At 40.8% G+C, this 16666-nt stretch overlaps 1 protein-coding gene across 1 annotated transcript in view; it reads right to left on the bottom strand.

Moving 5' to 3' along the window:
- The window catches only part of REXO2 (RNA exonuclease 2), a 139295-nt gene that overhangs the window by 20476 nt on the left and 102153 nt on the right, over positions 1 to 16666 (bottom strand). Inside the window, 1 exon segment of the mRNA XM_063437082.1 lies at positions 4863 to 4916. Within this exon segment, the coding sequence (XP_063293152.1) occupies positions 4863 to 4916 (54 nt within the window).

The raw sequence follows: 16666 nt of genomic DNA, 5'->3' as shown, positions 1-16666 counted from the left end.
AAGAGGAAAAGAGAAAGGTACACTTTGCTGCTTTTAAAAGTTTTGTGGAAGCAGAGGGGGAGATTGACCAGTACCTGGCTGATTTTGAGCGTCAATGTGCCCTACATAAGTTACCTCCTGAGGAGTGGGTTAAAATCCTATCTGGCAAGTTATCCGGGCAAGCCAGTGATGCTTTCCGGGCAATCCCAGATAACGAAGTGGGAGATTATGTGTTGGTTGAAGAAGCTTTATTGTCCCGTTATGCTGTAACCCCTGAAGCATACCGCAGACGCTTTAGGGAATCTAAAAAACAGACCAGTGATTCCTATACCGAGTGGGCATGCCGTTTACAACGCACAGCTACCCACTGGGTGGATGGGTGCCAAGCTACCACCGCAGAGGATGTATTGCAACTGTTTTTGTTGGAGCACTTTTACGAGAAAGTGGATAAGGAGATTCGGGAGTGGATCAGGGATAGGAGACCCCTCACCCTACCAGAGGCTGCCCGTCTGGCAGATGAGTATGCCGATGCCCGCAAGCCAGATCTTTCCATCCAAACGGCAGCCCCACGAATAGAGAGCCGTCCAACAGCTGCTGCTACAACCACCCCTATTAACCCTGCTACCTACAATAGCCCATCCCGCTTCACCCAGCACAACACCACTGACCGCCGTCGGTGCCATCGGTGCCAGCAAGTGGGGCATCTGAGAGATAAATGCCCCCTGGATCCAGCCCGACAAACTTCCTGGAGGAAGCCAGCAGAGGGGAATAACCGACCCTTTAACCAAGGGGCCCACTGCGTTGAAACCCGACCCATGGGGGAAGAACAATGGGAAATTTTGAATGAAGCTAACCCCCTGTATGCAGCTGCCGTAAACAACCGTCAACACCACCGACAGACCGTCCGAGGAAATGGACAAGTTGTCAGTGGGTTAAGAGACACTGGTGCCACACTGACTTTGATACAGCACGACTTGGTTCCGGAAAAAGAACACACTGGACAAACTGTGGCCGTTAGAGTTGCTGGGGGTGCTGTACATCGCCTTCCCACGGCCCGGGGGCATTTAGATTGGGGGGTGGGTGCTGGCCAGGTAAATGTGGGCCTGATGAAAGGATTACCAGCAGAAGTCCTATTGGGGAAAGATTTGGCCCCTCTGCATTTGCCCCGCAGGGCCCTGCTGGAGCTTTCCCAGTCACCACCCGTGCCCAAACCCGTGCCATTGGAATCGGCCAGCCTGTTGCGGAGACCCAGGTAAGAACCAACCCTTTGACTATGACGTTAAGAAAGACCCCCTTAGACTGGGATACTCCTGAGACCTTTGGGAGGGAGACCCGGGAAGATCCCACCCTACGAAAATATAGGGATAGGGCTGACAAAAAGGAACCGGGAGTAGATGGAGAAACCTATGAGTGGGTGGGGGATAGGCTGTACAGGATCCCCCAGGAACCCGCAGCGGGTAGAGGCCATTTACTTAGGAAGCAACTAGTGCTACCCAAAAAGTATCAGCAAGAAGTCATGAGAATTGCGCATGATGTACCTCTAGCTGGACATTTAGGAGTGCGTCGCACAGCCCATAGGATCACCCAGAATTTCTTCTGGCCAGGGTTTAATAGGGACGTGCGACAGTACTGCAGAACATGCGACACATGTCAACGGGTAGGAAAGAGAGGAGATCACCCCAAGGCTAAGTTAATGTCGATGCCGATTATTGGGGAACCCTTCTATAGAGTCGCCGTTGACATTGTAGGTCCCCTAGCCAGACCTAGTCCGTCCGGTAAGAAATACATTCTTACCGTAGTGGACTATGGGACCAGGTACCCTGAAGCAGTAGCTCTGTCGAATATTGAGGCCGAAACGGTAGCCGATGCGTTGGTTAAAATATTCACCAGAGTGGGGTTCCCTAAGGAGATCCTTTCCGATCACACAGCAGTTATGGAAAGTATGTCACATTAAACCCCTGTTGAGCTCCCCTTACCACCCCCAGACTAACGGTCTCTGTGAGCGCTTTAACGGTACCCTCAAACAAATGCTGAGGACCTTTACGGACGGTTGCAGAGACTGGGAGAGATTCTTGCCCCACTTGTTATTCGCTTACCGTGAGGTACCCCAAGAATCTACAGGATTTTCCCCCTTTGAGTTGTTATATGGGAGAAGGGTGCGAGGCCCCCTTGATCTCATTAGGGACCACTGGGAGGGGGAGACAGAGCAGGAGGGGACACCTATTGTACCATACGTTCTGGAACTCCGGGACCGCATGGAGCAACTCTCTCTATTGGTAAGAGAGAATCTCCAGGCGGCCCTGGGGCGACAGAAGAGGTGGTACGATAGGGGTGCCCGACAGCGACTTTTCCAAGTAGGGCAGAGAGTATTGGTGCTGAAACCGGTAAAGGACAACAAGCTACAGGCCCGGTAAGCAAAACGGCAACGCTGATGGGTTGTCCATGCAACTTGACAATTCTCCAGACAAGTAATTCCGGTCATCCCCAAGTTAATCCGAAAAGGATTAAGCCGAGTCTGCCGCAGTGTACCACTAGGAGGGAGCCGTGTGAAAAACCCCTTTGTACTGAGAGATATTGCCCTGGAGAATTGCGTTCCTTTTCGGTTAGTTACTGGATTTCGTTTATTGCTGGAACTATCCGTTATACGAATAAACTAACGAACAAACTGTCGAACGGCGGACCACCCAGTAAAGGAGTGTGCTGCTTGTTAACCTACTGACCTTTTCCACACTTCAGTTAACAAGCAGCCACTTCAAAACTACCGACCGACAACTAGGTGGTCTGGATTCGAATGCAGGAACACACGTGGGGAGAACAATGGGCCGTGGCCATTTTAACTGCACGAACTGATAGACGAACACTATGTAGTTTTCCACACGGTGAATTCATGCTTTTCCGGTGAACTACTTCTATGCCGTTCGACAGGTCCAAAGTACCGAACAAGGGACATCATATCCACGAGAGAGATCCAGTCTATTTAGTGTGGTTTTCGTGTAAATGATACGAACGTGTATCTAGCGAACGGCTCATCAGATCTAGGTGAATTTTATATATATTGTTCCCCTAGCTCCCCGTTCGCTAGTGCACCAAGAACATTGTATTTTAGTTAAATATTATGTGTGTTATGAAAGCTGTTAATAACTGGTAAAATATTATGCCATGTACAGTGGGAGGGATTCCCACTGTAAATGTATTATCTCCCCAGGATGTGGGGAGGAGCTTTGTACGGCATAAAAGCCCTGATTGAAAATAAAGATTTATTCCTGCTTTTAACCCTCAACACAGAGCCTCGTCTCGTGCTTGGAGGGGATATTTTATTGCTGATTCCTATTCTCTCGGGATGTGTTTGCTGCAGCCGACTTCATACTTGGGGGAAAGAATATCTTTTTAGCGGCGTTAACCCCTACTACACCGGGGTGCCGCTACACATGCTCTCATGCATCAGGCCTTTAAGCCATATTCGCTATACAACATAGCGATTACCCATGATCAACTTCCAGAGTCGTCGCTCCTCCCCCCTCTGCTGCTCCCTTGGTTAGGGCTACCCCGGTAGCACACCGATTACCGGCCGCTTAAACTAACACTGTTAGCCACCTCTCCCCCCATAGGCTATTACATATGAAAAGGTCAGTCTCATGCACCCATATAGATTGGTGAGATTCCAAGATGAGGGGTAAATCATTGAATGCTAACCACAGCTCGCCCCACCAACCCAAGCCATGGCAGGAACAAAAGCCTTTAAAATCTCTCACCCTGTCATAGACCTCAATCAGAATAGTTCCTATAGCTCGACTATCGGGCAACATTGCCAAGGCTGAGTCTATAACAGTAAACACATTGATCCTGAGAATATCATACCTAGTTGCCAAATGTTTCCTTTATGAGCCATCACGGATACTATGTTTTACTAGACAGTTTAGCCTGAAAATGTTTCTATTTGTATTGCTTTTTCTCTTTCTTTAACTCTGCCGAGAGGCTGTATTCAACTGTAAAATCTCCACTCATCTTTAACTAGACAAGCCTAGCCAACCTAAGCAAGAGTCATATTCTGCTCATCACACGTCTAGCTAATCGTCCCAGTGTTCACATCACTGACAATTGTGGTGAACTACAGCCTCTCAGATACCGGTTCTTCTAAATATTTCTGTTTATAAAAAATGTGCCATAACTATGATTGCCATCCCATTATATCACTATGTTCATTTTCCGTGCTGACCAATGCTGTTGTGGTATAGTCTGTAATAATGTGCACAACAAAATAAAGAATTATATTAAAAAAAAAAGATCATCTATGCATCTACTGCATGCAGCCAAGTCGCTCATCCCTTCCCTTTGGAGACAGGGCATCGCTTTTAGGGATGATGACATTCAATGGAGGGACTTACTGCTACTTTATCAGATCAATCTACTAAGTATCTGGAGACTAATGGATTCCTGGAGATGCAATTTATTTTTGAGAGTCTTAAGGTCCTAACGCTTTGAGGCTTACCTGGGGCTCACAATGTGACTGTAATTGGGTTGTAAGGGGGTATTTATGCTTATATCCCCTGATACTTTAAACTTTCCCTTTCTTTTTCTTACCTCTATCCCTCCATCTTTTTTCTCTACTGCACGGCTACTCAGAAATAATGCATGCCATAATGCTATGTAGACTTAAAACATTTAAGGTGTGGCATTGTCTACATAGCACTTAAGTAAAAAATATATATATTTTTGTTTTTTTCTTTTACTTTACATGTGGTAGTTTATATGTTGGCTTGTATTAGTCCAAGGTTTTTGACCATGTTACCTCTGGTGTTGTTCTTGACTATAAACCAAAATTGGCTAAAAAAAGATTGTATAAAAAAACCTCCAGTAATCTGAAATTGACAAACATTACATACCTATGGGATGCCTTTTTCTTTGGTGCCTGTTCAAATTCATCAGTATACCAACGCCTGAAATAAAAATGAATAGAATTAAAAAACAGATAGGAGAAAATATTTTAAACTCCGTTCCAAGACCTCTTGTAGACAAAGGATTACATAAAATAAGTGAACCTATGTCACTTTATATTAACATATCTAGCATATTACAATTTAAGAGGTTTTTAGTACTGGTGTTCTAATATAAGAAACTAAATGATGGGTTTTTCTCTATTCTTTTTGCAGAACTCATTGGGGAGATCATTATTTTTCCAGTTGTAGCTCTTTAACCCCTTAAGGACACATGATATGTGTGACATGTCATGATTCCCTTTTATTCCAGAAGTTTGGTTCTTAAGGGGTTAAATACAATCAGGGGTGTGGTTTGGACTGTGTGGTGTACAAGTTCTGTGCCATTATTTCATTAAAACAGACTCAGATAAGGTGAAAATCCTGAGCCTTCACTCAGGATATTCTTCATGGGCTGAGAGAGGATATTCTTAATAGGCTGAGGAGAATATACAAAATACACATACATGGCCAATAACTCCATGGTACAAAGTGCGTGGTTCTGATTTAAATCTGTGGTTAGTTTTATCATGTTTGGTCTCTCCAAAGCCTATTTGGCACCTTACTTTGTGCTCATACACAGACTTCTTTTTTGAGACCAGAACAAGCACCAGGCTGACAAGACCCAAAAGGTATAGGTTTGCAAAAATAGCTGGAAAGCATAATGCAAAGTGGAACACATGCCAGTTTGGTCCCTGAATTGAACCATATGGCTGAGTGGACAGCAGCCTTCATCCCTTATAGTTATCCCAAAGACTGCAGGACTACCTTCCACGCCTAAGTTTATTCCCTATTTGGCTTTTTATTGCTTGAGAAACCAACAGGTGCGCCCAGACATTTTTATTTAAATTGACTGAATGTATTTGGGAGCCTGGCCCCTCCTCGGTTGGGAAGCACCCTGCTGAGAGTATTCCCAATTGAATAGTGTGTGCATTTCTCTCCCCACTGGAAAAGTACTTCCTTACATCAGGCATTGACACTTTCGGCTTCTCCCATCACATAATCGCTTTAATCTGATTTACTCCCTCAGCCTTTGGCATAAAGGACAGTCTATTGAATACCGTGACTGATTTTGGGAGCTTGATATAAAAACTACTAAAAGTTAGTGCAGTATCCAGGAGCTAACATTTAGAGTATGAAATCGATAAAATAATAAAAAGTGGCAATGGTATATTTTAAAATGAAATCGATAAACTCTGGGGAAAAAAAAATTAATTGAGGAGTATGTGGTGTGTAAAATGATATATTGAAATACTGACAAAGCCTAAATAAAATACTGTTATAAAATGCCGTCCTAAAATGCGTAAATAAAAATAAATCTAAAGATAAAATAGGATAAATCAACAGGTTAGAATAAAAATCCAATTATGTATTAGAGTCCAAGCGTTAATGTTAATTATTTTACCATTGTATTCCCATTAATTTGATCATTGGGTGATTGTATGGAATGAGATTATATATATATATATATATATATATATATATACACACACACACACACACATATATATATACATATATACACACAGTAGGACCTCGGTTTACAAACACCTCGGTTAACATAATTTTCGGTTTCCAAATGAAAATCCATTTAAAATAATGCCTCGGTTTACAATTTTTTTGTCGCAATACAAAGCAAATTTCCCCAGGATGCATTGCACCTGGGAGGTTTAAAGCACCGCCCCCTGCATGCAGGAGCCTGTGGGTAGCACATGGCGTCAAGTGTGGAGGTGTTGGAGCGGCTTTTGCATCGAGTTTTGGAGCCATTCTGGAAATTGTTTGCAGTTGTTTGGGGATTTTTTGGTGCATTTCTCAAGTTGTGGAAAGGTAGGGAGCTGAGCTTCGTCGTTTGCATGCCTTTTATTGTGTGTTCTGCATTGTGGGTTGGTTTGACCTAGCATTATCCATGTCTACCTAGCTCAGTTTAAATCACAGATTCTGTTTTGTCCTCAGTTAAGACATGTTCATAGCCTGTATTACTTGTATTTCTTTCTTTAAAAAACAAAAATGACATGTTGATATTACCCGGAGGTGACGGATACTAGAATTGTGTAAATCGTTACTGTGCCAAACTGTCAAACTCTGATAACACTCTGTTTAAAGCTATCATCTCTATAAAATAAAGATTGACCAAAAAAAAACAAGGATTTTTTTCAACATACATTATTATATAACTATCTAATTTTGCCTATAGTAGATGGAGGGATTTGATTGCAAAACCTAGAATGAAATGCCAAATAACATTACACTGCCCAAAGGCTTAGTTGATACAGATGATACTGTCATACATCCCTACTGGGTAACTAATTTCTTCTGGGTAATACAATATATGTCCTAGTTGTCCTCTCTCTCTCTCCTCCAGAGTGGGATGGCATCAATAACTGGGGCTCCCCACTATCACCTGAAGCCATATTCAGTGGCCCCTGGTTGAGAGAGGAGCTGTATGCAGCACTCTAAGTGAACTCGGCATACATCCCTTTAAATCCCTGCAGCGGAGCAAGATCGTTCAGCCAGCGTGATTCTCGATTGCAATTAGCACAGGGTTTGGCCCAGCGTCGATCAATGTGTGATCACCAGGGAAGCATGTTGGAGAAGCAGCATGAGAGGGAGATTTCCCACTCATGTAGCAATTGCACAGTAGAGGGCGTACACAGAGCATTCTGTACTGTGAGAATTGGGAAATTCCTCTGAGTTAGAGTTAGTTTACAGTAAGGGTTAATGTTGAGTTGGGGTTAGTGATAGTGAGGGTTAAGGTTAGGGTTGGTCTAGTGCAGTGGTTCCTAAACCAGTCTTCTCCCCTACCCCTCTCACCAGTCCACGATTTAGGGATTACCCAGTTATATCTAAAGTGTTTTTGGATAAAAACCAAAAACAAAACAGGATAGTCCCTAAATCTTGGACTGGTGGGGAGGCAGTAATTACTGGTTTGGAAATCACTGGCCTAGTGTTAGCGTTAACTACTAAAGTTATTTAGATCTTTGGCATATGAGGCATTCATCAACCAGAACTGATTTGTGAATCTGTTTTGAGGTTTGTTTGTTTTTTCTTTAGTTGCACTTTTAGATATAAAAATATATATAATTTTCCCATTTTTAATTACACTTTTAACATTTTATTCACACTTAAGGTTTTGCTAGGTATACATATAGGATATTGAAGAAAGCTTTTTCTGTCCCTTAAAAAACAAAACAGATGTGCGTCGCCTGGATGCTTCAATTTTTACAAAACCAAAGAAGCTGTACTGAAAATGAGCTGAAGCACTATCATCCAATATACAGAAGCTACGCTGCAGGTGTACCAGTACCTCTGAGATGCCCCTGGTGGATTTACTGTGCAAAAACAACATTAGATTTGTGTGGGGGCACCCCTTCAAAACTTGCCCCTGATGTAAGACGTTCATTAGAGTTCTGGATATTAACACACCTGAAGGTTTTGCCCTGCCAGCTCAGACAGCCATAACTCCCAAGCGAGTCTTCCGAATTCCAGTCCTAAACCCTGAAAAGTCTTACCAGAGACTATCACATTATGAATCTTCTGACCACTGCACAATCTTATCCTGCTTTTTCTGTGACTCTCCATAAATTTATCTATTTTTTTCTTTTACATTATTGGGGTTACGCTCCGCAACTTTTGGCAGTGGTCCCGGAAGTAAGAAGAGGGGTCAGAGGACCTTCAGAGTATATTAACATTATCTAACTCCAGTGCTGGTAGCATTAACCTAAAAGTTTTGTTATGCCGAGTGTGGCAAGCTCTAACTGGCAACTGGTTTAGGGGTTTACAGTTTCATTTCTATACGTGTATTATTGTCCAATCACTTTCAACGTGTATGACCATGGGTGCATGGGCATGGTCATCCTCTCTCCCTGCCTCTCATCCCTTGAGTTGTGATGGGCAAGAGGGAGCTAGACCTTCCCTCAGACGTATCCAAAAAAATAAAAAATACATTAAAAGTGTAGGTACACTGAAAACAGAGATGGGCGTGTTAATGAAAACCAGGAAAAGGCAACAATTTTAAATAACTACTTTTCCTCATTTATATTACGGAGGATCCTATGGCGAGATATATGCAAATGTTGCTGCACAAAACCTGCAGAAAAAATATGACTGAATGACTTTAGATAAGGTGCTGCAGGAACAAAAGATAGTTAATGTAAACAAAGCTCTGGAGTCTGAAGGTATTCACCCACAATTACATAAGGAGCCAAGTGTGGAAATAAATGAACCTCTGTTTTTAATCTTTCAAGATTCTTTTCTTTCAGGAATTGTACCAGAGGATTTCAAGCTAGAAAAAAAGTGATAAGTGGTGGCTCTTTAGGGTTCTTTTCTGGGACCACTTCTATATAACATTTATAAATGATCTTGAATTAGTCATTGAAAGCCATGTTTCAGTGTTTGCAGATGACACAAAACTCTGTAAAGTAACACAATGTGAGCAGGATATTGCTTTGCTTCAGAGAGATTTAGATAAAAAGGGGGACTGGCCCTTAAATGACCGATGAAATTTAAAGGGACTCTATAGTCTACATTTAAAAGCAAGAAAGACAGGCCCCCCAGCCTTCCTTCTTGCTTTTATATGTACTTTCAAATATAAAAAATCATTTTCGATGCTTTTTTATATTAAAAACTTACCTCCGTTCCAGCGCCGAGCTCCCAGCCATGCCGTGCCCCCTTTTTCGTAAAAATGACGAAATCGCGGGGCCCAATAGGACGAGAAGCGTCATTGTTCCCTTGTGCGCATGCGCGACTTCGCCACACATGCGCACAGACTTCAGAGGGCGGCATTCATGAATTGCTGATTTAGTGAATTGCTAAAAACTGGGTATAGGCAGAAATTTTACCAAAAATCTGTCTAGAGATTTAAAATAATAGAATTAACACCGTGAGTCAAGTGTAGTGGATCCAGGAGCTAGTTCACTAAAAAAGGCTATTGGTTAAAATGTCACTAGTGTTGACATATATTTCAAGTAATACAGGATAAATAGCAACACTTGTATATATGGTGTGTATGCCTTTAAATCTGCTAGAGACAGAATCAGTTTGATACACACCAAATGCTATACTTTGTTAGAAAAAGATTTAACCCCTTAAGGACCAAACTTCTGGAATAAAAGGGAATCATGACATGTCACACATGTCATGTGTCCTTAAGGGGTTAAACCACTTAATGCATAGGAAAACAGTATGAGGAACTGCTTCCTATGTTGTAAGAGAATTAATGTATAGTATCACAGTAATATATGGTATATACGCCTTTAAATCTGTAAAGACAGAATAAGTGTCTCTGATGAAGTGGGGCTGACACCCACGAAACGCGTTAGACCACAACAAAGCAAGCAGGGTACGGACGCAGATTGTAGAGCCAGCAACGAGGTTTTCTCCTCTACCGAGAAAAGAACACTCCGAGATCTGGGGACCGATCGGCCAACAGCGTGCATTACCCAGAGTGAGGTCTGGGACGCACGCCAACCTCACGAACAGCCGGCAGATAGAGACTCTCTTTACAGCAACAAACTATCTACCGTATATAAGACGAGTTTTTCAGCACATTTTTTTGTGCTAAAAAAACCCCACTCGTCTTATACTCGAGTGAGTGTCTGTATTATGGCAATTTACATTGCCATAATACAGACATGGACCGGGGGCTGGCAGGAAGCTGTAACTTACCTTCACAGCAGCTCCTGTCAGCTCCCTTCTCTCTCCTCCGGTCCGTGCAGCTCCCAGGTCAGCTCCCTCTGCAACTCTCGCGAGAGCTGCGGGATCAGAGCGTTGCCACGGGTAATAATTAAATAATAAAAAAATGCCCACCCCCCACCAATGCTCTGCATCACACACACACACACTGCATTCATACACACACTGCGCACACACACTGCGCACACACACACACACACTGCATTCATTATACACACACTGCATTCATACACACTGCATTTATACACACTGCACTTATACAAACACACTGCACTCATACACACACTGCACTCATACACACACTGCACTCATACACACACTGCATTCATTATATACACACACTGTAAATAAATATTCAAATAATATAAATTTTTTTAGGATCTAATTTTTTTTTTTTTTTAGAAATTTACCAGTAGCTGCTGCATTTCCCACCCTAGTCTTATACTCGAGTCAATAAGTTTTCCCAGTTTTTTGGGGTAAAATTAGGGGCCTCGACTTATATTCGGGTCGGCTTATACTCGAGTATATACGGTATATCAATCCTTACCGGTCCCTGTGGCAAACTCGGAATAACAACTGCATATGTGCTGGTAACAATCTTGCAAACCGTTCCTGACTTATATTTCTATTTTTTATAAATTTTAGTATTTTTAATGCTTTGGCACAGTCATTTTGCCTAATAAACTTTGTATTAATTTTTAATTTGCATCCATTATTCCTAATTTATTGGATCTTTATATGATACTGATTTTACTGCATTATAGAATACAGTTATTCATACTGTATCTCTATCCTATAAGGTTTATATCTTTGTACTACAAAGTATAACATCTGGTACATACTCCACTTAGTCTGTCTTTACAGATTTAAAGGCGCATATACCATATATTACTGTGATACTATACATTAATTCTATTACAACATAGGAAGCAGTTCCTCATACTGTTTTCCTATGCATTAAGTGGTTTAAATCTTTTTCTCACAAAGTATAGCATTTGGTGTGTATCAAACTCTCTAGCAGATTTGAAGGCATACACACCATATATACAAGTGTTGCTATTTATCCTGTATTACTTGAAATATATGTCAACACTAGTGACATTTTAACCAATAGCCTTTTTTAGTGAACTAGCTCCTGGATCCACTACACTTGACTCACGGTGTTAATTCTATTATTTTACCACCCTACATGGGTTTATAACATACCCTCTAGTCAATTTTAGAAAATACAGGATATACCTAAGCCTATAAAACAAAAGAAAATGCGCTCATAGGGGATTAACGTCAAAATATAAATTGCCCCTTAATAATAAGTCTCACTCACAGAATTGAAGTGGTTTTCAGGCACATCAAATACGTGGATCTTCACGACTTTCTCACAGTTAGAATGATGAGTGTATCATGAAAAAGATAAAAAATGGCATAGTATAGCACTGTATTAAAGTGTACCTGTTTTTTCCTGCTGGATATTTCTTTGAGGGTTACCATACTCTACAGCGATGGGACAAACAGATTTGTACTGATGGGCCTTTTTATACCTTTTACATTGTAAGTGCAAACATTAAAAGCTAATTTCATACTTTAATACAGTGCTATACTATGCCATTTTTTATCTTTTTCATGATACACTCATCATTCTAACTGTGAGAAAGTCGTGAAGATCCACGTATTTGATGTGCCTGAAAACCACTTCAATTCTGTGAGTGAGACTTATTATTAAGGGGCAATTTATATTTTGACGTTAATCCCCTATGAGCGCATTTTCTTTTGTTTTATAGGCTTAGGTATATCCTGTATTTTCTAAAGTTGTATTGAGGATTGAGAGGAATCCTTTTGCTATACCTATACCTAACAAAAGGGAAGTAATTATTACATTTATTTTGTATACTGCACCTGGGTGGTCTAAAACCTATATTCCTCTAGTCAATTTATTAGATTGAGACGTAACTGCTCATCCCTGTTGGACTAGGAGAGAGAGTCCTTGGTATAATGCCGCCGTTTTATGGAGAAGGCATACACTGTAGAACATATTCGGAGGGCCCATTTGAAACCTAGGTCTATGAATAGGGAGAGTCTTATAGATCCACTCACCAATTTGAATTGTGGGGAATCACAGGTGATTCAGAAATTTAACCTAGAAAGTATACAGCACAATGATGATCATCAACTTGTTCTTGATCTGTTGGATGATTAGAACTTTCACCAGAGAAAAATGGTGAAATTTGATATTCGTATGAAGGAAGTGGGTAAGGGTACCACTCCTGTTTTTACTACTACATTTAATAGGGGATTTGACGATATTATAAAAGTTTCTTTTATAGGTACTGGTCAATCCTCAAAAAAGATCAGTGGCTATGCTTTAGTATTTCTGAACGACCTAAAATTACGTTCAAAAAAGCCCCTAATATGAAAAATATATTAGCCCCCTCTAAATTGAATAGTAGTACTGGTGTGCTGTCTAAAGTTATCAATGGTGTGAACAATAAGTGGTGTGGACAAAATAGATGTCTCACATGTGGATTTATCTGTCATAAGGTGTCTACTTTCAACCTTATAAGGGTAAAGAAACTTTTATTGTGACACATAAAACTACTTGTAATACCACATTTGTTGTTTATTTTTTAATTTGCCCTTGTGGCCAACATTATGTGGTTCAAACCATCAGACCTCTCAAAGTTAGATTTAGGGAACACAGATGGGCCATACTGAATAGGGATATTAGGTCTCCAGTGGCACGTCACTTCAAAATGTTTCATAAGAGTGACCCCACTCAAATTAAATTGATGGGGATTGATCATATACCCCCTACAAGGGATATAGCTACTAGGAAAAGAGATCTTACTAAAGCTAAATCCCTGTGGATTTTCAAACTGGATTCTTTAGCACCTAACGGTCTAAATGAGGAACTGCAGCTATAGAGATATTATGTTCCAACCCTATCTGTAGGAGATCTATTGAATTGAATATATTAATACTTTGCCATCCTTTCTCTGTTTGCCTTTCACAGACTTGATTCGTTTCTGTAGATTCAGGATTTTTAATGTTATACCTGTTATAAAGTAATTGTTCTTTTGGGTTTCCCACCTGTATTATGGGAACATTATTTTATGTATTCTATAATTATATCCATGTCTATGAATTACTTTGCCTTTTGAACATAATTAGAAGACTCTCTCCTTTTTAAAAAAATATATATATATATATCTTTTTCTTACAGTATTTGGTGTCTAACGAAGATAGTTTGGTCCTACTCCGTTGGCACCTAGTAATTTGTAATAGTCTATTTATTAGGTATGTGTTTCTTTAAAGATTTAAGGTCTTAGTTTTATATAGATTTAATTATTATTATTATTACGTTATTTAATTTATTATTGGCAATATTTATGTTTAAGGTGAATTGGAGGTTTTCTTTAACAATTTGTATGAAAATCCAGTTCGGGTCTTAGTGCCTGCTCTCTGACTTTGATTAGAGAAGATATTTAAACCCTGGGTATGTAGTATATTGTTATTTTGATAAAGTTTCAGAAGTGAAACAAAACGCGGAGATCTACATACATACCTGCTTTGGCTGTTTCCGTGTCTCCAGCTCTGTACCCCATCTGGCACCCTGTCTCTTCTGGCTGATTGCCGCGGTCTTTTGTGAAGATCTCAACTGCGGCGTTTCAACGAAAGGTTAATTCATTATGGGCAGCAAATCCTTTGGATTTTATTTCTACCTCTGGTGGGGGCCCACACCGAGGTCAGGTACTATTTATTTATTTATATTTTGTATTATTAATTTGTTTTATATTATTTGATATATTTTTTGCTGTATTTGTTTCTTTTGGCACATTATCCATATTATTGATGAATTTACATATGATTTATTGACATATTCAAAGCTAAATATATTTAGCAACTTTGATGCATATGGATACTATGCTGAGTATTTAATTTAATGTATTATTTTTATACTTTGTTGTTACTTTGTGGGTTTTTAGGGTATAACCATTAGGGAGATTGTGAAACAGCCTCTGAAATATTATATTATTTAATTTTACTTTTTTATGGTTATTAAAAGATTTATACTTTTATATTTAATTAATTCTTTGGTTTGTGATAATTTTTCTCGGAGCGCACACACACCTTTTGTTCATCGTCAGTTAATTGTTCAATTCAGTCGCTTGCTGGTGTTCTGATGCTGCCCCCCTTTTTTATTTTATTATAATTGTTATCATATTTATTAATTACCGTATAATATAGTTGTACCGTTTTTTTTTATAGATTTGAATTTTTGTGATTGTATGCCTGCAACTGAGAGTGCATGTGTGTGTGAGAGAGAGAGACTGTCTGCCTTTAATGCGGAAGAGGCAGCATTGCCACGGATTACTAGAGAAAACCTCTCACACTGTAAATGCCTGAGCTTGCGAGACAGTTACTCATAGTCTGCACCTGGTGAATGGGCAGACCAGATTCCCAGCATACTGGATTACCAGATATATCAGCATTCCCCTTTCACTGCAAGGTAACAGGGAAAGGTGAATGAATATTTTTTTTACATCATTATTAATTTAATAAACAAACACTACACTCCGATACACACATAAAAACATGGATGGAGGTGTATGACCGGGAGGGGGGAGAAAGCGTTGTGAAGATTTTTGGCACAGAGTGCTTAATGGCATTGGAATGGCCCTGGGTGCTATGCATTATGGTCAAACATCTCCACTTTGGTCTTGTCTGTCCAAAGACATTGTTCCAGAAGTCTTGTGGTTTGTTTAAATGCAACTTTGCAAACCTAAGACGTGCTGCCATGTCCTTTTTACAGAGAAGTGGTTTTCTTCTGGCAACCCATCCAAATAAACTATACTTGTTCAGTCTTTTTCTAAATGTTCTGTGATTAACTTTAACATTTAACATGCCGAGTACTGTAGAGTCTGAGATGCAACTCTTTTTGCAATTTTGTTTTTGTTTCCATTAAATAATGCACTATGCATACTAAAACGAAAAATGCAGTTAAACATTACTTTCCAGGACACCCAAAATACTCGGATTCTGAGGGTGTTTTTTTCTGCAAACAGCTTGTAATTGTTAATGGGTTAAACCAAACCTGTACAATTTGGCAGGGGCCAAAATTTAAACCATTAAACTTCTTCGGGCTGCAAATAGGTTTTAAGTGCCTCAATTTCCAAGTAACGGTATAATTCATGCTTAACCCCTTAAGGACCAAACTTCTGGAATAAAAGGGAATCATGACGTGTCACACACGTCATGTGTCCTTAAGGGGTTAAACAATTTTGCAAATAAACCATATTTAGCAAATTACTTTGGTAAACAGAACAAGTTTGAATACATTTTTTAGGTTTTCTTGTTGTTAATGGGATGTATTACAGCAATCAGTTTATCATACATCGATATTTCAAAATATCTTCCCCTCTGTGTCTCTCCCCAGCCTATTTCAGTCTTTTTTGCCCATTCCCCAGCTCCACTATGGCTCTTTGCCCTCCTCAGTCCCTTTGTGTGTTTCTTTTTCCAGCCCATCTGTGCATCATCTCTTCCCCCGGGCACCTTATCTTTGTCTCCCCTGGTCCCTCTGTTTCTTTGCGTCTCCCCAGCCCCTGTCTGTTTAATTTTCCCCTTCCCCAATCCCTCTGTGTCACTTTGTGCCAACCCCAGCTCCTGTCTGTCTCTTCTGCCCCTTCCCCAACCCCTTGTCCCTTTCCCTCAAGCCCCTCTGTGTCTCCGCCTCCTCCCCATTTGGGTGTCTCCCCTCAGTCCTTTTCACCTGTTCCTAGCCCCTCTCTCTCTCTTTTGCCCCTTCCCTAAGCCCTCTGTTACTTTATCATGGTTTGTCTACACCCAGCCCATCTGTGCCTGATGCTCTCCCACCAGCCCCTCTGTGCCTGATGGTCTCTCCGCCCAGCCCCTCTGTGCCTGATGGTCTCCCCGCCCAGCCCCTCTGTGCCTGATTGTCTCCCCGCCCAGCCCCTCTGTGCCTGATTGTCTCCCCGCCCAGCCCCTCTGTGCCTGATTGTCTCCCCGCC

This window comes from Pelobates fuscus, chromosome 11, assembly GCF_036172605.1.
Source record: "Pelobates fuscus isolate aPelFus1 chromosome 11, aPelFus1.pri, whole genome shotgun sequence".
In the NCBI taxonomy this organism is placed as follows: domain Eukaryota; kingdom Metazoa; phylum Chordata; class Amphibia; order Anura; family Pelobatidae; genus Pelobates; species Pelobates fuscus.
This window is presented reverse-complemented; position numbering and strand designations above follow the sequence as displayed.